The following is a 24,785-nucleotide window of genomic DNA, read 5'->3' as shown; positions in this document are numbered from 1 at the left end:
GGGTTCCTATGGTTAGGGGTTCCCGCCCTACAGTTATGGTTCCTAAGGATAGGGCATTTGGAGCTAGGAGTAGGGTTACTATTGGTAGGTCACTTGGAGCTAGCGTTAGGGTTCCTATGGGTAGGGCTTCCTACCCTACGGTTAGGGTTCCTAAGGGTAGGGCACTTGGAGCTAGGAGTAGGGTTACTGTTGGTAGGGCACTTGGAGCTAGGGTTAGGGTTCTTATGGGTAGGGCTTCCTGCCCTAGGGATAGGGTTCCTAAGGATAGTGCACTTAAAGCTAGAGTTTGTGATCCAATGGGTAGGGCTTCCCGCCCTTGCGTTAAGGTTCCTAAGGGTAGGGCACTTGGAGCACGGATTAGGGTTACTATTGATAGGGCACTTGAAGGTAGAGTTAGGGTTCCTATGGGTAGGGTTTCCCACTATAGGGATAGGGTTCCTAAGGGTAGGGCACTTGAAGCTAGGGATACCGTTCCTATGGATAGGGCACTTGGATCTAGGGTTAGGATTCCTATCGGCAGGGCACTTGGAGCTAGGATTAGCGTTCTTATGGGTAGGGCACCCCGCCCTAGGATAAAGATTCCTATGAGAAGGGCACTTAAAGCTAGGGTTAGGGTTCTAAGGGTAGGACACTTCGAGCCAGTGTTAGGGTTCCTATTGGTAGGGATTCCCGCCCTAGGGTTAGGGTTTCTAAGGGTAGGGCATTTGGAGCCAGGGTTAGAGTTTGTGTGGATAGGACTTCCCTGCCTAGGGTTCTGTTCCCAAGGGTAGGGTACTTGGAGCTTCAGGTAGAGTTCCTATGGGTAGGAGATCCACCCCTACAGTTAGGGTTCTTATGAGTAGGGCACTTGGAGGTAGGGTTAGGGTTACTATGAGTAGAGAACTCCTCCCTAGGTTTAGGGTTTGTAAACGTAGAGTAGTTGGAGCTAGAGTTTTGGTTCCTAAGAGTAGGGCACTTGGAGCTAGGATTAGGGTTCCTATGGGTAGGGCACTTTGAGCGAGGATTAAGGTTCCTATGGGTTTGCCACCTTAGCCTTAGAGTTCCAAAGGGTAGGGCACTTGGAGATAGGGTTAGGTTTCCTAAGAGTAGGGTACTTGGAGCTACAGTTAGAGTTCGTATGGACAAGACTTGCTGATCTAGGGTTAGGGTTCCTAAGGGTAGGGCAATTGGAGCTAGGATTAGGGTTGCTATTGGTAGGGTACTTGGAGCTGTGGTTAGGAAAACTAGGAGTAGGGCTTCCTGCCCTAGCGAAAGGGTTCCTAAGGGTAGGGCACTTCAAGCTGGGGTTAGGGTTCCTATGGGTAGGGCTTCCTGCCCTAGGGTTAAGGTTCCTAATGGTAGGGCCCTGGGAGCTAGGGGTAGGGTTCCTATGGGCAGGGCACTTGAAGCTAGGGTTAGGGTTCCTAAACGTATGGCTTCCTGCCCTAGGGTTAGGATTTCTAAGGGTAGGGCACTTGGAGCTATGTTTAGCATTCCTATGGGTAGGGCTTCCTATCCTACGGTTAGGGTTCTTAATTGTAGGGCACTTGGACCTAGGGTTCGGGTTTCTAAGGGTAGGGCTCTTTGAGCTAGAGTGAGCTTTCCTATGGTTAGGACTTCCCACCATAATGTTAGGGTTCCTAAGTGTAGGGCACTTAGCGCTAGGGTTAGGGTTTTTATGGGTAGGGCACTTGGAACTAGGATTAGAGTTTCTATGATTTGGACTTCCTGCCCTAGGGTTAGGGTTCCCATGGAGAGGGAACTTGGATCTAGGGTTAATGTTCCTATGGGTAGGGCACTTGGAGCTAGGGTTAGGGTTCCTATGGTTAGGGCACTTCGAGCCAGGGTTAGGGTTCCTATGTGTAGGGCTTCGAGCCCTAGGGTTAGTGTTCCTAAGTATAGAGCACTTGGAGCTAGGGTTATGGTTCGTATGGGTAGGAATTTCCTCCCTAGGGTTAGAGTTCCTATGGGTAGGGCACTTGGGGGTAGGATTAGGTGTCCAATGCGTAGAGAAACCCACGCTGGTGTTAGGGTTTGTACGCAAAGAGTAGTTGGAGCTAGGCTTACCATTCCTAAGGGTAGGGCACTAGGGTTAGGATTCCTATGGGTAGAGGGCTTGGAGCTAGAGTTAGGGCTCCTATGGGTTGGATGCCTCGCCCTTGTGTTAGAGTTCCTATGGGTAGGGCACTTGTAGCTAGGATTACAGTTCCTATATGTAGTGCTTCCCTCCCTAGTGTTAGGATTCCTAAGGGTAGGGCCTTTGGAGATGGGATTAGGGTTACTATTCGTAGTGTACTTGGAGCTAGGGTTAGGGTTCTTATGGTTAGGGTTTCACGACCTAGGGATTGGGTTCCTAAGGGTAGGGCACTTGAAGCTAGGATTAGGTTTCGTATGGTAGGGCACTTGAAGCTAGGGTTAGGGTTCCTATGGCTAGGGCTTCCCGACCTAGATATAGGGTTCCTATGGGCAGGGCACTTGGAGCTAGGGTTTGGGTTCGTATAATTAGGGCGTCCCGCCCTAGGTTTAGGGTTTCTAAGATTAGAGAATTTTTAGCTAGGGTTAGGGTTCCTATAGTAGGGCACTTGGAGCTAGGATTAGGCTTCCTAAGGGTAGGGCACTTGGGGCTAGGGTTAGGATTCCTATGGGTAGGGCACTTGGAGCTCAGGATAGGTTTCCTCTGGGTAGGGTTCCCACCCTAGAGTTAGGGTTTCTAAGGTTAGGTCATTTGGTGCTAGGGTTAGGGTTGCTATATATAGGGCTTTCCACCCTAAGGTTAGGGTTCCTAAGGGTAGAGCAGTTGGAGCTAGGGTTAGGGTCCCATGGTTAGGTCTTCCCACCCTAGTCTTAATATTCTTAAGGTTAGGGCAGTTGGAACGAGGGTTAGGGTTCTTATGTGTAGAGCTTCCCGCCCTAAGGTTAGGGTTCCTAAGGATAGGGCACTTAGAGCTAGGGTTAGGGTTCCTATGGGTTTGAAACACTGCCATAGGTTAGCGTTCCTATGGGGAGATACCTTGGAGGTAGGATTAAGGTTACTATGAGTAAGGCATGTGGAGCTGGGTTAGGGTTCTTATGGGTAGGGCTTCCCAACGTAAGGTTAGGGTTACCAAAAGTATGGCACTTGGACCTAGGGATAGGATTTCTAATGGTAGGGTACTTGGAGCTAGGGTTAGGATTCCAAAGTATAGGGCACTTGGAGCTAGGGTTAGGGTTCCTATTGCTAGTGCTTCCTGCCCTAGAGTTAGGGTTATTAAGCTAGGGCACTTTGAGCTATGATTAGGTTTCCAACGGGTAAAGACCCTGGAGCTAGGGTTAAGGTTACTATGGGTAGGGCACGTGGAGCTGGGTTAGGGTCCTATGGATAGAACTTCCCATTTTAGGATTAGGATTCCTAAGGTTAAAGCACTTGAATCTAGCATTTGAGTTGCTATGGATGGAACACCCAGCTCTAGGGTTAGGGTTAATATGGTTAGGGCTTCCCTCCCTTGGGGTAGGGTTCCTAAGGGTAGGGCACTTGGAGTTAGGCTTAGGGTTCCTATGGGTAGGGTACCCCACTCTAGGGTTAGGGTTCCTATGTGTAGGGCACTTGGAGCTAGGGTTAGGATTCCTATGTGTAGGGCCCTTCGAACGAGGGTTAGAATTCCAAAGGGGAGGGCTTCCCGTCCTAGGGTTAGGGTTCCTAAGGGTAAGGCACTTGAAGCTAGGGTTAGGGTTCCTATGGTAGGACTTCCCTCCCTAAGGTTGAGTTCCTGTGGGTAGGGCACTTGGAGCTAGGGTTAGGGTTTCTATGAATAGGGCACCACGCCCTTGGGTTAGTGTTTGTAAGTGTAGGGCACTTGGAGCTAGGATTAGAGTTTCTAAGAGTAGGCCAGTTGGAGCTGGGGTTAGGTTTCCGATGGATAGAACACTAGGAGCTAGAGACAGGGTTCCTGTGGGTAGAGCGCCCCCTTCCCTAGGGTTAGGGGTTCCTTTTGGTAGAGCACTTGGAGCTAGGGTTAGGATTCCTATGGGTTGGGTTTCCCGCCCTAGAGTTAGTGTTCCTAAGGGCAGGTCACTTGGAGATAGACTTAGGGTTCCTATGGATAGGGAGCCCTGCCTTAGTGTAAGGGTTCTTATGGATAGGGCACTTGGAGCTAGGGTTAGGGTTCCTAGGGTAGGGCCTTGCTGCTAGGGTTAGAGTTCCTATGGATAAGGCACTTGGAGCTAGGGTTAGGGTTCCTATGAGTAGGACTTCACGCCCTAGGGTTAGGGTTTCTAAGCGTAGGGCACTTGGAGTTACGGCTAATGTTCCTAAGGGTAGGGCACTTGGAGCTAGTATCAGGGTTCCTATGGGTAGAGCACTTGGAGCTAGAGTTAGGTTTCCTATGGGAAGAGCGCCTCATCCTAGGGTTAGGGTTTCTATTGTAGGGCACTTGGAGCTAAGGTTAGCGTTCCTAAGGGGAGAGAATTAGGAGCTAGCGTTAGGGTTACTATGGTTAGATCTTCCCGCCATAGGGTTAGGGTTCCTAAGTTTAGGGCACTCGGAGCTGGATTTATGGTTCCTATGGATCGGGCACTTGGAGCTAGGGTTAGGTTTCCTATGAGTAGGGCTTCCCACACTAGTGTTAGTGTTCCTAGGGTTAGAGCACTTGGAACTACAGTTGGAATTCCTATGAGTAGGGAACTTGGAGCTAAAGTTAGGGTTCCTAAGGCTAGGGCACTTGAAATTAGGTTTAGGGTTCCTATAGGTAGGGATTCCCACCCTACAGTTATGGTTCCTAAGGTAAGTGCACTTGGAGCTTGGGATAGACTTCCTATGAGTAGGACTTCCCGCCCTAAGTTTAAGGTTCCTGTGGATAGGGAATTTGCAGCTAGGGTTAGGTTTCCAATGGGTAGGGCACCCGGCCCTAGGGTTATCGTTACTATGGGTAGGGCCCCTGGAGCTAGGGTTAGAGTTCCTATAGATAGAGCAGCTAGAGGAAAGATTCCTATGGATAGGGTGCCCCATCCTAGGACTAGGGTTCCTATGGATAGGTCACTTGGAGCTAGGGTTACGGTTCCCATGGGTAGGGCTTTCCGCCCTAGGGTTAGTGTTCCTATGGGTATGGCACTTGCAGCTAGGGTTACAGTTCCTGTGGGTAGGGTTTCTCACCCTAGGGTGAGAGTTCCTAAGGGTAGGGCATTTGGAGTTAGGGTTAGACTTCCTATGGGTAGGGCTCTTGGAGCTAGGTTTAAGGTTCCTATGGGTAGGTCTTCCGCCCTGGGGTTAGTGTTTCTATGGGTAGGGCACTTGCAGCTAGGATTAAGGTTTCTATGGGTAGAGCTTACCGCTATAGGGTTGGGGTTCCTATGGGTAGGGCACATGGAGCTAGAGTTAGGGTTCTTATGGGTAGACCTTCCCACCCTAGGGTTAGGGTTCGTAAGGGTTGGGCAATTGGAGCTAATGTTAGCGTTCTTATTGTTAGGCATTTCCGCCGTAGGATTAGTGTTCCTAAGGGTAGGACACTTGGAACTAGGGTTAGGGTTCCTATAGGTAGGGCACTTGGAGCTAGGATTAGGGTTCCTATTGGTAGGGCTTCCCTCCCTAATGTTAGGGTTATTAACGGTAGTGCACTTGGACTAGGGGTAGCATTCCTAAAGGTAGAGCACTTGGAACTAGGGTTAGAGTTCCTATGGATAGGACTTCCCATGCTAAGGTTAGTGTTCCTAAGGCTAGAGCACTTGAAGCTAGGGTTAGGGTTCCTATGGGTAGGCCTTCCCGCCCAAGGGTTAGGGTTCCTAAGGGTAGGTCACTTGGGCCTAGGAGTAGGATTCCTAATATAGTGCACTTGGAGCTATGTTTAGGGTTCCTATGTGTAGAGCTTCTCATGCTAGGGTTATGCTTCCTAAGGACAGGGCATTTGGAGCTAGAGTTAGAGTTCGGATGGATAGGACTTCCTGCCCTAGAGTTAGTGTTCCTAAGGGTAGGGCACTTGGATCTAGGGTTAGGGTTCCTATGAGTACGACTTCCCGCCCTAGGGTTAGGGTTTCTATGGGTAGGGCACTTGGAGCTAGGGTTAGGTTTCCTATGGGTAGGGCTCCCTGCCCTGGGGTTAGGGTTCCTATTGGTAGGGCACTTGGAGCTAAGGTTAGGGTTGCTATGGGTAGGGCACCCCGCCCTAGGGTTAGGGTTCTTATGGGTAGGGCACTTCGAGATAGGGTAGGGTTGCTATGTGTATGTACTTGGAGCCAGGGTTAGGATTCCTTAGGGTTGGGCACTTGGATCTAGGATTAGAGTTCATATGGATAGGACTTCCAGCACTAGGGATAGGTTTCCTAAGTGTAGGGCACTTGGAGCTAGGGTTAGGGTTCCTGTGGGTAGGATTTCCCACCCTAGGTTTAGGGTTCCTATGGGTACGGCACTTGGAGCAAGTGTTAGGGTCCCTATGAGTATGGCACTTGGAGCCAGGGTTAAGATTCCTATGGGTAGGGCTTCCTCCTCTACAGTTAGGATTCCTAAGGGTAGGGCACTTGGAGCAAGGTTTAGGTTTGCTATGGGTAGGGCGCCCCACCCTTGCGTTAGGGTTCCTATGGGCAGGACACTTGGAGCTAGGGTTAGATTTTCTATAGCTAGGGCTTCCCACCCTATGGTTAGGCTTCCTAAGGGTAGGGCACTTGGAACTAGGGTTAAGGTTCCTATGGGTAGGGCTCTTTGAGCTCAAGTTAGGGTTCCTATCGGTAGGGCTTCCCACCTTAATGTTAGGGTTTCTAAGGGTAAGGCACTTGGAGCAAGGGTTAGGGTTTCTATGAGTAGGACACCCTGCCCTAGCGTTAGGATTCCTATGAGTAGGGCACTTGGAGCTAGGGATAGGATTCTTATGGGTACGGCTTCCCGCCCTAGGATTAGGGTTCCTATGGGTACCACACTTGGAGCTAGGGTTAGGGTTCCTATGGTTAGAGCTTCCCGCCCTAGGGTTAGGGTTCCTATGGGTAGGGCTTCCTGCCCTAGGGTTAGATTTCCTAAGGGTAGGGCACTTGGAGCTAGGATGAAGGTTCCTATGGGTAGGGCACTTGGAGCTATTCTTAGGGTCCCTATGGGTACGGCTTCCCGCCCTAGGGTTAGGGTTCCTATGGGTAGGGCACTCCGAGCCAGGGTTAGGGTTCCTATGGGTAGAGCTTCCCCCCCATGGTTAAGGTTCCTAAGGGTAGAACACTTGCAGCTAGGGTTAGGGTTCCTAATGGTTGGACTCTTCGATCTAGGGTTAGAGTTCGTAAGGTTAGGACTTCCTGCCCTCGGGTTAGGTTTCCTAAGTGTAGGGCACTTGGGGCTAGGATTAAGGCTCCTATGGGTAGGACTTCCCATGCTAGGGTTAGTGTTCCTAAGGTTATTGCACTTAAAGCTAGAGTTAGGGTTCTTATGGGTAGGGCTTCCCGCCCTAGGTAAGGGTTCCTAAGGGTAGGGCACTTGGATTTATGGGTAGGTGTCCTATGAGGTTAGGGTTCCTATGGGTAGGACTTCCCATGCTAGGGTTAGTGTTCCTAAGGTTATAGCACTTGGAGCTATTCTTAGTGTTCCTATGGGTATGGCTTCTCGCCCTAGGGTTAGGGTTCCTATGGGTAGGACTCCCCATCCTAGGGTTAGGGTTCCTATTGGTAGGGCACTTGGAGCTAGCGTTAGGGCTCCTATGGGCAGAGCACTTGGAGCTAGGGTTATGGTTCCTATAGGTAGGGCTCCCACCATAGGGTTAGGGTTCCTAAGGGTAGGGCACTTGTAGCTAGGGTTATGGTTCCTAGGAGTAGGGTTTCTCGCCCTAGTGTTAGTGTGCCTAAGGGTAGGGCATTTGGAGCTAGGGTTTGGGTTCCTATGGGTAGGGCATTTGGAGCTAGGGTTAGCGATCCTATGGGAAGGTCTTCCCACCCTAGGGTCAGTGTTCGTAAGGGATGGGCACTTGGAGTTAGGATTAGGGTTCCTATTTTTAGGTCTCCCCTCCCTGGGATTAGGGTTCCAAAGGGTAGGGCATTTGGAACTAGGGTTAGGGTTCCTAAGGGTAGGGCACTTGGAGCTAGGGTTATTGTTCCTATGGGTAGAGCACTTGGAACTAGGGTTAGGGTTCCTATGGGTCAGACTTCCCGCCCTATGGTTAGGGTTCCTAAGGGTAGGGTACTTGGAGCCAGGATTAGGTTTCCTATGAATAGCACTTCCTGCTTTAGGGTTAAGTTTTTAATGGGTAGGGCACTTGTAGCTAGGGTTAGGGTTCCAATGGCTAGGGCACCCCGCCCTAAGGTTAGGGTTCCTATGGGTAGGGAACTTGTAGCTAGGGTTAGGGTTCCTATGGGTAAGGCTTCCTACCCTAGGGTTAGGGTTCCCAAGGGTAGTGCACTTTGACCTAGGCATAGGATTCCTAACGGTAGGGCACTTGGAGCTAGGTTTAGTGTTCCTATGGGTAGGACTTCCCAGGCTAGGGTTAGTGTTCCTAACGTCAGAGCACGTGAAGCTAGGTTTAGGGTTCCTATGAGTAGGCCTTCCTGCCCAAGGGTTAGAGTTCCTAAAGGTAGGTCACTTGGGTCTAGTGGCAGGATTCCTAATGTAGGGCATTTGGAGCTAGGTTCAGGGTTCCTATAGATAGAACTTTCCAGTCTAGGATTAGTGTTCCTAAGTTTAGAGCACTTGAAGCTAGAGTTAGTGATCCTATGGGTAGGGCTTCCTGCCCTAGGGTAAGGGTTCCTAAGGGTAGGGCACATGGATGTGGAGTTAGGATTCCTATGAGTAGGACTTCCTGCCCTAGTGTTCGGGTTTCTGTGAGTAAGGCACTTGGAGTAAGGTTTAGGGTTCCTATGGGTTGGGATCCCCTCTCTAGAGTTAGGGTTTCTATTGGTAGGGAACTTGAAGATAGGGTTAGGGTTGCTATGTGTAGGGCACCCCTCCCTAGGGTTAGGGTCCCTATAAGTAGGGCACTTTGAGCTAGAGTTAGGGTTTCTAAGGGTATGGCACTTCAAACCAGGGTTAGGGTTCCTTGGGTAGGGATTCGCTACCTAGGGTTAGGGTTCCTAAGGTTAGGTCAATTGGATCTAGGGTTAGAGTTCGTATGGGTAGGACTTCCCGCCCTAGGGACAGATTTCCTAAGTTTAGGACACTTTGAACTAAGGTTTGGGTTCCTACGGGTAGGGCACTTAGAGCCAGGGTTTGGGTTCCTATGGATAGGGCTTCCCACCCTAGAGGTAGGCTTCCTAAGGGTAGGACACTTAAAGGTAGAGTTAGGTTTCCTATGTGTAAGGATTCCCACCCTAGGTTTAGAGTTTCTAAGGGTAGGGCACTTGGAGCTAGAGTTAGGGTTGCTATGGGTAGGGCGCCCCTCCCTAGCGTTAGGATTCCTATGGGTAGCCACTTGGAGCTAGTGTTAGGATTTCTATGGATATGGCATTTGGAGCTAGGTATAGGGTTTCTGTAGGTATGGCTTCCCGCCCTAGGGTTAGGGTTATTAACCTAGGGCACTTGGAACTAGGGTTAGGGTTCCTGTGGGTAGGGCACTCCACCCTAGAGGTAGGGTTGCTATGGGTATGGCATTTGCAGGCAGGGTTAGGGTTCCTTGGGTAGGGCTTCCCCACCTAGGGTTAAGGTTCCTATGGGTAGGGCACTTGTAGCTAGGGTTACAGTTCCTATGGGAAGGGTTTTTCGCCCCAGGGTGAGGGTTCCTAAGGGTAGGGCATTTGGAGCTAGGGTTAGGGTTCCTATGGGTAGAGAACTTGGAGCTAGGGTTAGGGTTGCTATGGGTAAGTCTTCCCACCCTAGGGTTAGTGTTCCAAAGGGTAGGGCACTTGGAGATAGGGTTAGGGTGTGACGTTATTGATATAGACTGGGACCATATAGAACATGGGTTGCAACCAAGGTCCTGTAGTGGCACCAGATCTTATGTAAAGGGGGTCATATAACGTGTCTAAGACCAGGTTATGGGTTACTGGTTATAATTATGCTGTCTGTATGTCTGTATCATTTTTGTAGTTGAAGTTATGAATATTGGCTGTATGCTGTCTGTATTTCAAACTTGTGCTGTGTTACTGGGAAAGATACCAGACAAGTTGGTGTCACCTCAGCTAGCCTGCTTGTGCCCATTAAGGACCATCAACTACACAATTTAACCCATTGAGATGGAGGCATGGATATGCCTTATACTCAAGCAGGTGTGCCAAAACTGCCCATTGACTGCAGTATCTCCATTTGCTGTAACTTCCATGTAGCAACAAAGAAGCTGTCCTTACATCCTGGAAAAGCCTGTATATAAGGCAATGCCTCATCTCCATTTTGTCGTCAATCCTGCTTCTACCTCGGAGGACATTTCCTACAAAACTGAAATCTCACAAAGGAGTCGAAGTACCCATCCAGAAGGTATGTATCCAGAGACTTGATTAATCTCGCAGTTCCCCATCACTGCTATCAAGCCTGAACTAAGATACTTTGCAGACTTAGATGTAATAATTCCATTAACCAAACTTTAGCTCTCTATCTCTATCCTTTCTTTGATGAATATAACCTGCAGATGTATGATTCTAAAGGACTGGCAACAGCGTGTTGGAAGTAACTGGTCGATTGTATGAACCTGGGTCGGGCTTGTCCTTGATCGATGAAACCTTTTCTTTTATCTTGGGTTTGTTTCATAACCAATTCATCCCAGCGACTCGAGACTGGTGGTGATACTGGGAGACTGGAATCTCTTAAGAGAATGCTTGGTGACTTCGCAAGTAGCCAGTGGGAAACCGAAGGCATTTTTGTCTGGCTGGTTTGGTTTGCCTTTAATGGAAGAAACCTCCAGCCTTTGTCGCGTGACTGCCCTGTTGAGCAATTGGTCCGATTTGCACTCTCATTGGGTCCCCGCCACAACCACACATACACTGTGGCGTATCTTGTTATGATCCCCAGACCCATCAATATAACCATGATACAATACACACATAACATGATTAGCACATATACAATATTAACAGGTCTTCAGTGTATAGAAACTGGAGAAAAAGCCTCCTCCAGCAAAATATGCAATTTTAAAATGACTCCACCAAATACACATAAAACTCTACCAGCCAGATACACTATGCAATAAAGAATAACCAAAGACTAAACCGCTTCTACTGCACTTACTACTTTGAATAGAAAATTAGAGCCTGTATAACTCCGTTCACTCTCAGATCCCAGAGAAACTAACAGACAAAGAAAAAGAACACACAAACAAAGACTTCCCTCCACCGAGATTTTAAAGTATCTTGTCTCCTGATTGGTTCTCTGGTCAGGTGTTGCAGGTCACTGTTTGTTAACCCTTTACAGGTGAAAGAGACATTAACCCTTAGCTATCTGTTTATGACAGTCTCTTTTCCAGGAATTAGGAGGCCACCTGATCTCTTTGCTCTCCAATACCTTCAATTGGCACCTTGCAGGAGAGCGGCCCAGGCCATCAGTTGCCTGGAGACAGGGTTTCGGCCATTCTCTGTGCAGACAGCATCACGCTGGCACTCCGGGGCTCTACAACAATGACACACCCTCATCCCACCATCTAGATCCTTGAGAAATGCATAGGGGAAACTGAGGCACCCACACAGTAGTCAGAGAAAACATTAAGAACATTCCCACTTCGTAGCATCTGTATACTTTCTGTATACCAGAAAGCCCACTCGCCTCCCCTATGATGGGTACCGGGGCGGGAGTTGCCATCATGTGTGCCTCACCTGCTGCTGCCCCTCACCATAGCCTCACTGGAGATGGGGGATGGGACTGCCCCTTGCCCAGCATGGGGCAGGAGTGGGGACTGCAGGGTGGTGGCGGGTGTGGGGGGTAGAGTGTCACAAAATTCACCCAAGCCCCAGCTGCTCAGGTCTAGGAAGCTCCCTTCCTCCATCTCCCCTGTGGTGGGTGGGTGCTGGAGAGCAAGGGGTGAGGGGAACTGCCAGCACATGTGGCATCCTTCCTCCCCTACTGCAGCCTGCTGCTCCTCACCCTTGTCTCACTGGGTATGGGGCTGCCCCTTGCCTAACATTGGGCAGGAGTAGGGGCTGCAGGGGGAGAGTTGGATCACAGGATCAAACCTTACCAAAGCCCCAGCAGCTGCTCAGGTGAATGAGGTCCACCCCAGATGTCCATCTCCTGGCTGGAAGGCCCCTTGGCATCTCCTCCATGTGGGTGCCGGGGGGCGGGGGAGGGAGCTCCCAAGCACGTGTGTGCCTCCCCTGCCACCTCCTCTCGCTCTCTTCCTCTCCCCCGCTGCTCCAAGAAACTGCCGGCGACTGATCTCTATAGCCTTAGGCAGAAGCAGCACAAGCAAGGGAGAGAGGTACTGGCTGTTTTCTTTCAGGCAGGGAAGCTCTGAGGCAGGGGAAGGCCCGCTCCAGGCAGGCCCAGGGGAGAAATCCAGCTCCAAATACTGGTGAAGCACAGCCCTCAGCCTTGAATATTCCTGGTGCTCGAGCACCTTGAGCCCATATAACCTGCCACCCCTACCTGTGGAACATAGTGATCATTGAAGGCTGTGGTAAGAGAGAGAGAGAGAGAGAGACACAGTGTCCCTGTTAGCAAAGAACAACTTTGTGAGTCAAGACAGAGAGTATGGACTGGCCGTGGGTTCATGGGGGAATCAGTGCAAAGCTCTGCTGTGATGTGTTGTGTTACTGAGCAGGGACGTCTTTGTGTTCTGAACTAGCAGAAGCTGTATCAAGGTAGGAAGTCCAATATCCTGAAAAAGAGAATCATAGTAGTTGAACCATAGTAGCAGGGCTGCCCGGGGGGGGCAAGTGGGACAATTTGCCCCAGACCCCAAGGGGGCCCCACGAGAATATAGTATCCTATAGTATTGCAACTTTTTTTTTATGGAAGGGGCCCCTGAAATTGCTTTGCCCCAGGCCCCCTAAATCCTCTGAGCGGCCCTGCATAGTAGTTGAGTTACAGGTGCATGGATTACTGTGGCCACATCTGTCTCTGATAGGATCAGGCATGACCTTCAAGAAGTGGAAGCTTTTTGCCTCCATGGTTATATGGGTATCTAGGTATCTCCAAGACCTAAGAGCCAGTGCCTTCAGTGGCTGTCATGGAAGATAAAAATTCTTCAGAGCACTCCATTCTTTCCATCAGCATCACCCCAGGCTTGTCTGGGTTCAGCTTCAGCAAAGTATTCTTTATCCTGATGCTGATCTCAGAGGTACATTTTAGACCCTTGACAGATAGCATTATTTACCCTTTGACATAAAGGAGATACGGAGCTGTGTGGTATAAACATTCTGCTAGCACTTCAGCTTGCTAGCTCTCCTGGTGGTTTTATAGCTATTAAATATGATGTGAAAGAGGATTGGATCCTTGTGAATCACTTTAGTCCATAACAAACACTACAAATCAAGTGCCGTCAGTCTTTTATGAAGAAAAGAGTAAAGTTAGGTAAACGTAATCCATAGACATTGCTGTATCGATATCAAAAAGAGTACTGTATGCAGGCAGTAATTTTACTGTGAGGCTTAGGTTTTGTCACCCCACTGATTTTTCAAATGCTGCATGCTGCTGCAAAACATTACTCTTCTTATTGTAGGTAATGTTACCTGAAATTGGACCAGCTAGTAAGCTTAGGGGAGATTAATGACCCACCGGAGTTTGGCAGAAAATAGCATGTCTATTATACTGACAGTTAAGCTCAAAATAAGTGGGGAGGGTGTCACACTCACACTCTCATACTCACACTCCCAGGACAGGCATGGCACTGGAGATGTCAGGATCCTTCAAGGTAAGTGTCCCACAGCACAGCAATGGATGGTGTGATGAAGGTAAGTTTTCCTGAGGCACGATGAAATGCAATGCGGTGAACCACTGGCCAGGAGGTCCGGGTGAAGGGCCTTTACAGGAGGTACAAACTTGTGAGTGCACTCCTGACCATATGGCCCCTTCCCCCTTTTAAGGACCCGCTCCTCATGGCCTGCGACTAGAGATGACTTGGCCATGTCTGGTTGGTCACACGCCACCTCAGACAGTGTCCATGCAGTGTCCATGCATTGGGTGTGTGAGCGCTGCCTAATTAGGGTCCCAGACAGCTTGTCAACCTGGGAGCTCTTCTGATCTTCCAGCTGTTTAAGCAGCCCATTCATCCCACAAGCATTCCAGGAGGAAGGGGGAGGGGGAGAGACACTTCACAGGTATTCAAAGCGGGAGAGGAGACATAAGGGGGTGGGGAGAAGTGTAACAGACCTTTTGCGCATATGGGTTATACATAGCATAGTCATACATAACATACAGATCACTGCTGCTCCTACAACAGTTAACATTGTTTATACCTATGATGTTTTAAAGTGTGTCTTTTGGGATGTAGTTCAAATGGTACTTTAAATTCTTCCAAGCCATCCAGGAGTTTATATTTCTAATTTTTCTGTAAAAGCCTTTGATTTCCCCCAAAAAATATTGCCAGTACTAGTCCAAAAATGGAAACCTTGTCTTTATTTCTCAGACAGAGCCACTTCCAAATATGAACAACACACAGAAACAGCTTTCACTTCCAGTACAAACCAGTTTGTGTGGTTTCAGCATATTTTACATCAAGATAATTCATATTAGATTAAATATTAGTCTGTCCATCCAAGATACCATATTTGAAAGAATGGATTCTGAACTAAACTGGCAAAGGTGAAAGTAAGTCGGTATATCCTGGTGCACTGTACCAGACCAGCTTCCCCAGACGGTAATTTAAAGGGCCTGAGGTTCCCAGCAGTGGCTGGAGCACCGAGCCCTTCAAATTGCTGCCAGAGTCCCACTGCCAGAGCCCCTGGGTAGCAGAGGTGGTCTGGATCCCCAGGGTTCCAGTGGCAATTTAAAGGGCCCAGGGCTCCACTGTGGTAGTGGTGACCAGAGCCCTGGACCTTTTAAATAGCCTCTGAGCCCCGGGGTTCCCAACCGCCTCTGCAGTTGATAGCTCTGGCAGTGATTTAAAGGGTCCGGGGCTCCCAGCCACCACTACTGCAGCCGGAGCCCAGGACCCTTTAAATCTCAGCTCTAAAGGTCCCGCCCCTTCTGGTTGAGGTCCTGCCCCTTCCAGTTGAAGCCCCACCCCTTGCTCAGGACTCCAGCGTACCGGTAAGTCCTTTAAGTTACGTTCCCCCCTGTAAACTGGCCACTTTCTTCAAATTACAGTAACAGTTCATATAAGCCTCAATTTTCATCCAGGCTACATACATGGGGACAGAGAGAGAATTTCAAGGCTTAAGGCCTTGATCCTTTAAATTGATAACATCAGGGCAGACTGCTGCTGCTGTTGATTGATATTGACTTCAGCAAGTGAGGATGTGCATGGAAGCAACAGTTGGCCAGCAAGCTGCCAATTGCAGAACTGGGACCTAAATCCTTATTGACAATTACAGCTGGTCAAAAGAAATCAAAACTTTCTTTGACAAACAATGGCTTTTTGACTTTGTGTGAGAAATTTTTTATCAATATTTTTAAATTTTTAACTGAAAAACCCAAGCCCCAATTTTTCCAGGTTTAGGTGTTCCCTCCCCTCTTTTCAGTCTCCCTTTAGCCCTCACCTGCCCCTGAAACAGGAGAAAGAAAAGGGGAGGGAAAGGCAGGAGAGGGGCACTGAAAAAAGAAAAGTGTAGGAATTTCGGGGGGGGGGAGGTATTAAAAATACCAGAGGCAAATGTTTTGTTGGTTTTGAAATGTTTTGTGCAAAATATTTACCATCTGGCTCAATGTTTTATGTTAACCACTATTCAGTGATCCATTGATATTATATGGGGATGATCAGTTTCTTGTAACTGCTTGGTTAGATGTTAGTCCCCTATCATGTGTGTTTCCAAAGTTTCTGCTTTTCTGTTAAGAAATGATATGTATACATTTAAATGCAATTTCTGTGTGCAGGTATTACCACTGTCTTGACCATGACAACACTGAGTACCATTGCAAGAAAGTCTTTACCCCGTGTCTCCTACGTCACTGCCATGGATCTGTTTGTGACTGTTTGCTTTTTATTTGTCTTTGCTGCTCTGATGGAGTATGCAACCCTCAACTACTACTCAAGCTGCAAGAAGCCAAACTGTACCAAGAAGAAAAAGTCGGTAAGATATGGTCACCTAAGATTACTAATGAAGGGCATAGAGTGTAGTACTGAGAGGGAATCTCTCACACAGCCAGTCAAGGCAATGGTCCCTCCATATGCTTTTGCAAAATAACTCCTCAACCCACCCTGCCTAGGCCCTCCCCAATTCTAGATCAACTCCAGCAAGTAGGTGGGAAAGTAATTGCTGTAGGCGTCAATTGTGTTGCTCCCAAATGCAATACATTCCACAGCAGCAGTCTTTCCTTCTATTCTTTTCCCTGCCTTTCAGCTGTACAGGTGAATGGAAAGGAAAGTGGTTCCCCTACTGAAAAAAATCTAAAGGTACTTAAGTAGAACAGATTCCTTGTCCAGCCCCAGTTGCAAGGATTTTTGAATAAGGCCTTAAGGAGTGAGAGTGGGGAAAGAGGGAGACAGGCCCCCTGAGCTGAGGGAATGAGGAACTGAGGGGGTGCAGCAGAGGTATCTAGAACAGAAGGTGAGAGGTGAATGGTGGGGTTGGGGCACATCGGAGGAAGAGCAGAGAATGACACGTTGCAGTAGGGATGAATGGTGGGTGAGCACATATGTATGGGAGTGCAGAAAGTTGAAGAGTGGGGCTTCAGAAAATGAATAGGGTATATGCCTGAATGTACAGAGGCTTGAGAGAGTGAAAGGTGGATGTGTGCCTGGTTGGGGGACATGACAGAGAAAGAGTAAGTGGTGGGTATGAAGAATGTGAGCATCAGTGTTGCATGGAGATGGTGCTGAAGCGAACATGAGTGGAGGAAGAAGGGATATCCCTTTGTATTGTGACAAAGTTTCTCCTCTACCTTGGTGTGTCCTGCGCTTATTGGCAGATTTGCTCACCTCACTGATCTTCCTCTCTGGTGGAACTCACAGTCTGAGTCAACTCCTCCTGTGTCTGATCAGGAGTTGGGAGGTTTGGGGGGAACCCAGGCCCACTCTCTGCTCTGGGTTCCAGCCCAGGGCCCTGTGGATCGCAGCTGTCTATGGTGCCTCCTGTAACAGCTGCTTGACAGCTACAACTCCCTGGGCTACTTCCCCATGGCCTCCTCCAAACACCTTCTTTATCCTCACCACATGACCTTCCTCCTGGTGTCTGATAATGCTTGTATTCCTCAATCAGTACGCTTTCAGCTCCTTGCACCTCTTGCTCCCAGCTCCTCACACCCAAACCTCACTGACTAACTGGGATGCTTCTAACTAGTTCCAGTCAGCTCTTGATTGGCTTCAGGTGGCCCAATCAATGTAGCTATCTCCAGTGCCTTCTAGAAAGATCTTAAATGGCCCCAGGTGTCTTGATTAACCTGGAGCAACTGCCATTTGGTTACCATAGTACTAGGGATTTGGTTAGCCTGGGGCTAACATACCTGTTCCTTACTACTTTACTATAGCCATCTGGCTTTGCCCCATCACAGTATGGATTGCAGGATCTATTAACAAACAAATTTATCATGCACTTTTCATTGCATCAACTGCCCCCTCAAAAGAAATCATCTTCCCTGGATTTATTTAACCCCAACCTGCCACATAAGTGATTCCTTCTTCCTCTTCTCTCCCCCCAGTCTGAAATTATACCTGTACATGGCCCAGGCCAGACAAAGTTCAGTCCTGCATCTTAAACAGCTTTTCCATATATATAAAAACACCAGCTATGAAGTCTATCTGATGGCTCTTCATGTCTAGAAACGTGAGCTTTATACTACTCAGAAAAGTTGATTTTAGGGTCCCTACCACTCCAGTGAGAACCCACACTTGTTCCTAACTCGAGAAGCAAATGAGATAGGAAACTTTAAAACAGTCATTTTTAGGTTCAGAAAACATTTTTAGAGTGTATGTTTCCCTCTGAGCCCAGTACAATTGGACTCATGGCAGCAAAGGCACCTGCCAGAGGGACATGAAAATAGTCCCCTCCAAAAAGTCTAAAATAAACTATTCTTAAATATTTTCCCAGAAGAATGTTGTTGTTCACTTTGTGAGACATTATGTTAAAGTGAAGTGCAAATTCAGAAGGCAAGAGATAAAAGAGAGAATTAGAGAAGAGGAAACTGAGGGAGTAGAAGCGGCTCACCCACTCAAAATGTTTAGTGGTAGATAGGAGACAGAGAGGTTGAGGGAAATTTTGTTTTTCCAGGCTAGAGAAAGGAAACGTTCATTTGAAATAAAAGAGGTGAAGCATTAGAGGAGAGAGGTTGAGAAGAATGGAATTAAAGAGAGCTCAAAGGAAAAGAGGAAGAAGGAAGGAGAAGACAGGATTCAGCAAATAAGTCATGAAGTGGAAAGAGAATAAAAGAAAGGAATAATGGGGGAAGATGAGAACAAGCTAGACTAATAGATAGCCAAGAGCCAACTCAGTGAAAATTCCATTAAATTTCTAAAACAGTCCTTATAAATGTATGGTGTATATGAAAGGCAACATGAGAAGAGTGCTACTGAAAGGAATTCTATAGTATACTAGAAGTGAGCTGGCTTTGAGAAAATGGAAAAGATAATGGTGTGGAAAGGCTGAATGCAGAAAATATGGCAGTTATGACACGGACACGTTTAAGGAGTATATGTCAAGATGAGGAAATAATGCTAATGTTAGGGAAATGTCTTGACTGAAAATATGGCAATTTGCTAAGTGACATGAGATTGAAGGCCGGCTTTGCTATTATTTACTAAATAAATGAAGTCAATGAGTGAAAAAGAATTCTGGGTGGATGAAAGGTTTTGTGGGAGTTTCATGCCTTTGTTAAGGGATATTTTAAGAAACGTTATTAAAAACTAGATGAATATAAAACAGTAAAGATTTTTTTTCTTCTGAATGATTCTCTTATCTTTATTTGAGCTACCTGATGTCAGTTTTGGTCACATGATGGTGAGTACACTATTTTATTCAATAGCAACAAATGGATGCATGCACATATTGTTGACATCTGTTTGAAATTATTCATGAAAGATGCTGCAATGTAAGGTCATGCTTGAGCCTGACTGTGAAGGTTCTTCTTCTTTTTTGGTAAAAGGTCAGTTTATTTTCTGGCTTTGGGAGAGGAACATAAATGCCTCTGGCTACAAGCTCTTTCCAAATGACCTAGGGTGGCCAAATGTGCCATCTCCTGCTGCCCTATTCTTACCCATGTCTACTTTATAAAGTAATGTATGGAAACTGTGAATACGAATTATATCATGAAGTTAAACTAACAAAAATGAAAAAAACAAAGAATGTACAGTTCTCATAGAAACTATCATGAGACATATATTAATGACTATCAAACTGTTAAATAGAGTTTGCTTTCAAATTTCCCCCTCCTTTTTTGATCTTTTGTTTTTGTTCTGTTTTTGGAAAGCTACTCTTCCTCCTAGAGAACTTTGTACATCCCATGCCTGAAATTATTTTGTTCAGCCATTTTTGAATGATTGAGTCTGAATAATTAAGGAGTGCTTGGAGCAGGAGACTGGACTCTGGGTCTCTCACTGGAATAGAGTCATTCTCACTATTGTGCATGTTCTCACTCTGTCTGGCCCAGTGATGCTAACTATTTATCCACAGCAGAACAGCTTCAGCAGGAAAATTCGTGGCACACCTCCTCCCCCACCAGCATATCTCATAGCTCAGTGGTTTGGCATATTCCTGAGAGGTAGGAGACCCCTCTACAAATCCTGCCCCCCTCTGGCAAAGGAGGGAATTGAATGTGGGTCTCCCAGATGCGTGGTTTAATCACTGGGCTAAGAGTTATAAGGTGGGCATCACCTCTCATCCTTCCTTTGCCTTGTTTTGTGTAGAGTGAGGTAAACACCTACCTAATTCTCACAAGAAATGACTCAAGTGCCTAAGCTGCCTGACTCCAGGAGAGAGGGTGCTGTTCATGGATCTCTAGCAGAGACAGGTGCCTCCCTGCAGCCTGAACTTAAGCATCTATCACCGTGAGAGAGGTGGAGTTTAGAACACAGCCCTTTCATCCACGTTTCTCATTGGCTAGCTCCGGGAGCTCCTCACCTCATGTGCTGTTATTTGTGGATCACATTGTATTGTTAGGTGCATAGCTCTCCCTTTTCATTGTATACAGAGCCTGAGCACTTAACTCAGTCTTTGTGGATCACAGTTTGTGATTTTCTAGGCACCTACAAGCTAGGCATTGTGATACTGGGTGTTGTAATGTGTAACTTCCTTTGGATCCAGGCCAAAGTGATAATTTTCAAGCTGATAAAGCTGCAGTCAAATGTTATGATAGTGTTTTAGTAGCATGATATTTAATACAGAGCTAAAATGGATTTCCGTGAGACCATGCTGTATCATATTTTTATTGTTATAGACATTGATATGCATGGTAGTGTGAAGACAACAAGGTCTTATGCCAAGGAACTTGCATTCTTAATGAGATGGGTTAATATTAAAGATTAATATATCCAAAGAGGTTGTGGGGAGGCAAGAGGGGGAGATGAAAGAAAAAGGAAGGAGAAACTGTACAATTTACTTATTTCATGTATACCTTGGGAATTTTGGCATGTGCTTCTGGGGCCTGATCCAAAGATCAAAGAGGTCAACGAGAGTGTTTCCACTGATTTCAGAAGAGGTGAGATTTGCAGAGATTTGATACTTAGAGAAAAGGAGGTTGTTACAGGAGAGGGCTGTATGACAATAAAATGGCATGACAGTGGAGAAGTTAAAGTGTTAAGAAGAGAATGGGTAGAAGGCAAGATAGAAGAAAGATGAGCCCTACCATGCAGGTAGAGGTAGAGAGATAGAATCTTGAAGATTTTTAATATTATTATTATAAAGAGAGTTAAAATATGTTTGCATCCTGTGATGTTAATTTGAAAATCTGTGCTGATAACACTTTTCTTCTCAAGTCACTCTCAGCTGACTTTTTTTCATTTTGGGGGATTAGTCTCACTCGTGATAAGCGTAGGTGGCATTAATGCAGCTTTATTTGCTGATAGGGATGAGGTTGCCCCATAAAATAACTGATGTGCCCATATGCCTGCTCTAATTATAGTTTTGACACCATTCTTAATTGTAACTTTAGAAAGAGGTGATTTTGATGATCGTGTTGTGATATACTGGTAGTTTAAACACACACTTTAAATATGAAAATTAGGTACCTAATGGATAATAGGCCTTGAAACATCTATGAAGAATACACACCCAGAATTAACTTAACTAGTGACTGTATATCCAATTTACTCTATGGAAACCTATTTGCAAAGGCAGTGACATTGATCCTAAATCCAAAAGTGTCAGTTGCGCATGCTCAGCACATTTCTAGAGTCTATGGGCTAGTTTGTCAGCTGTTTACAGATTGCTATCTTCACAATCCAAGGCAGCTTTTCAAATGTTTTCTCTTTTTTTTCCTTCTCCCCAGAACTATTCTGTACTTGATATAAGACCGCCGCCTACAGTTATCACATTGAACAATGCCATGTACTGGCAAGAATTTGAAGACACTTGTGTCTATGAATGTCTGGATGGGAAAGACTGCCAGAGCTTTTTCTGCTGTTATGAAGAATGTAAATCTGGCTCATGGAGGAGAGGACGGATTCACATAGACATCTTAGAACTGGACTCCTATTCCAGGGTCTTTTTCCCAACATCGTTCCTACTGTTTAACCTGGTCTACTGGGTTGGATACCTCTATCTTTAAGTGTTGCCATTAGTGGTGAAGATGACTGTGTTTTCACACTTCTTGGGATAGTGAACATGAAAAAGTGAAGGAGGACATGCCAGTTTCATCTCAAATTATAGAGGCCACGTTACCTTTTATCATCACAGAAATCAATGAAGAGTTTTAATATGTAGTTGCCTGAAAAAGAAAAACCTTGAAGAATTCCCCTGACTGCTATTCATTTTAAATACAAGATTCTTACTAAATTCAGCTGAATTTGTAGTGTAAACAATGTTTATTAATAATTCTAATATAATGGAACCTTTACTGTTCTCCCTTGGCATTGAAAGCTAGACAGCATTCAAGCAAGAAACAGAGGTCAAACGTTTGATATGGGTTCTTCATTCTTACGTCCCTTTCAAAGTTTCTCCCATTCCCTAGGGCTCAAGGCAACACCCACTGGTGCTGGTTAGCCATGATGCAACTGGAGATGTCTAAATCCAGACCAATCCAAGACACCTTCTTTTATTATTCCACAGTTGTTGGGATATCGTGTCTTGGTTGTCTCTGCATGGGAGAATCATCATAAAATAAAGACAGTTGCTCTGGTCCCATCAAGTCATGTAACGTCTCCTCTGCTGCAAAGCTATGGGATTCATAGGCTTAGCCCCCTTCCTGCACACGTTAATTTTAATTTGAGGTGAAAAATCTGATTTACAAGAATGCTCAGAATTTGATAAAGTCAGAGACACTGCCTATATCTGAAGTAGCTGCAAGTATTGCTTGTAGAGCATTTCAGAGCTTTTTTAAAAAAAAATAACTGATCAAACATAGCAGGATGGTACATGATTTCTGGAATAGATTTACTTGCAACTGGACAAGACTTCTGCTTGTTTGTGATATTGTAGCAGACTATAGTTGATAGGACATATGTAAGATTCACTACTTATTAGCACTAGGGGTATGTGATTTTTGCAGGTTGCAATTTAATGCAAAGTTCATCCATGCATTTTTCTTCCCCTCCCTTCCCCCCTTAAGTGTTTTTACAGAGTGGAGAAAAATAAAGGTATTCTGTTCCTATAGAGCTAAATCTTGAAGTCCTTAATTTCAGAAGATTCCTGTTGAAGTCAATGGGACTTGTCTGAATTAAGGACTGAAAAATTTTGACCTATATAATTCAATATAGGAGATTGTGTGCATCAACATTGGATTTAAATCAAAACAGATATTGGATACAAAAAGACTAGGGGATTTTTTTAAAAAACAAAAATAGATTTTAACTTGGAAAAGCATTTTGTATTTTTGGAACATGTTTCACAAATTAAATTATTGAGAATTGTCCATTTTGCAACATTTTCAATATTTCTAGAGTGTTAAGAAACTCTTACTTTTTCAGCAAACCCTCGGTAAATATAATTAAGCCAACAGAACTCATATTCTGTACCAAACAGCAATGTTTTCAGTGCTCTTTGTTTGAAAACTAGCCACATAAAGTAATAAGAATGTGTTAGACTGTTAGATTAAAATGTGGATCTCACGCATGTATATTTGAAAATAATGTACAGTACATATAACTGAAGAGCAATTCCTCCTGTCCTCAAATGGAAACAAAGGTAAAATCCCACAAATATATAAGGACTAATACCATGGTAACTACAAGGAACAGTAATTTAGTCATATTCTTGGAAACACCAATGAATCTGAATGCTACTTCTCTCTCTTTTCAAAATGTTTTTAATTAAAAAATAGTTCAAAGGAAACCTAAAAGTAGCCTTTCAAAAAATTATTTCTGGTATCCTAAAAATATGGCCAAGTCAAATGATAACAGAGAAAGGAAGCTGGATCCAGAAAAATCCTTGCATGTTTGTCTCCTGTGAAGCAGAAGTACTGAAAAAAATTCCTCTCCTTTGGAGAGAAAACAAAATGTTTTTTTGGCCAGATCAGGACCTCATTTTAGTGAAGTCTATCCTACTCATCTTCTGCAATAAACTAAAACAAATACTCATCTGCCCCAAAATATCAACACACATTTGTAATGATACCACATTTCCTTTGCAGCTCACTATTACTCTGTAAACCTTTTGTGTTTATGTTTAATTGTGGGTTCCCTGCACTGGATTGGAGTTATTGTATAAGCAATATGGGTAGTAGACTTATGAAGTTAGGTAAAGCTAAATATTCAGGACTAAACACAAGTGAGTTGATGCACTGTTAAGAGCCACCCATTATAAGTCTAAATAAAAGAACAGATCCATTTATCTTGGGGCGCTGATCCTGGAAACCCTCTGGATATGGAACACCAGTTGACTTCAGGGGAGAGTGTTCTAGACAAAGAGGGCTGCTTGCATCTTCAGACCATTGATTGATAAAGTGTTGTTTATTAAGTAATTATACGTGTAGATGAGATCCCTTAGAGTGTCTGTGGAAATGGAATATTCCATTTTTAGACTATATGTACCTACTGTGGTTGCACTTTATTCATTATCTTGATAATACTTAGTCCTGCCTTGAGTGCAAGGGATGAACTAGAAGACCTCTTGAGGTCCCTTCCCATCCCATGATTCTATGCTTGCTCCCCAACTCAGCAAAAAGCACACAGTACCCTCAGGTCCTGCCTTGGAAGATGAAGTCTACTAGAAGTCTGATTATATTGCCTCTGTTTTATGAGTATAGACACAAACAGATGTTGAGAACATTAAAAACCCTGCTCTTCACCATCCTGTGCAACTAAAGGTGCACTTCTGTTGCTATACTTGGACAACTGCAAACCCCACCCCATATATGTACCCACACATCCATCTCTCTCCCAGTTCAGTGTGACTGCAGCAAAATAACCCCTGCCACAAATTTATGTTTATCTTGCTTAGCTTTATAGAACTGCAGTTTCACAGCAAGAGCTTCAGTACTGATGTATGGAGATGAGTCACATAATTTCAAAATACACTGAACAGAAGCTTGCAGTTGCAACCTTCACTTGCTACTGCTTTTATCTATTGACGGCTGTGTGAAATATGTTCCTCTTTAACTGGGCTATGCTGCTGTCTCTAATTTTGGTCATTTGAGCTTCAGTGCAGTAAACTTAAACTATATATAAGGTAGGCAGCTGTGAGACACTAGGTTCTGGAGTGTGGTTTTATAGTCATTGCCCCTGGAACTGTTGCTAGCTTCCATGGCTTATTCTGTCTGCTTCAGTGCTTAA

At 45.7% G+C, this 24,785-nt stretch overlaps 1 protein-coding gene across 1 annotated transcript in view; it reads left to right on the top strand.

The window, feature by feature from the left end:
- The window catches only part of GABRG3 (gamma-aminobutyric acid type A receptor subunit gamma3), a 559,814-nt gene extending 536,696 nt beyond the window's left edge, over positions 1–23,118 (top strand). Inside the window, exons 8-10 of the mRNA XM_075060950.1 lie at positions 15,803–15,999; positions 18,832–18,861; positions 21,347–23,118. Of these exons, the coding sequence (XP_074917051.1) occupies positions 15,803–15,999; positions 18,832–18,861; positions 21,347–21,625 (506 nt within the window). The 3' untranslated portion in view covers positions 21,626–23,118. The remainder of the gene's footprint in view (positions 1–15,802; positions 16,000–18,831; positions 18,862–21,346) is intronic.
- Positions 23,119–24,785: the final 1,667 nt, after the last annotated feature.

The sequence above is a fragment of the Chelonoidis abingdonii genome, chromosome 1 (assembly GCF_003597395.2).
Source record: "Chelonoidis abingdonii isolate Lonesome George chromosome 1, CheloAbing_2.0, whole genome shotgun sequence".
In the NCBI taxonomy this organism is placed as follows: domain Eukaryota; kingdom Metazoa; phylum Chordata; order Testudines; family Testudinidae; genus Chelonoidis; species Chelonoidis abingdonii.
Note: the sequence above shows the minus strand (reverse complement) of the source record. Positions and strands in the feature narration are given on the sequence as shown.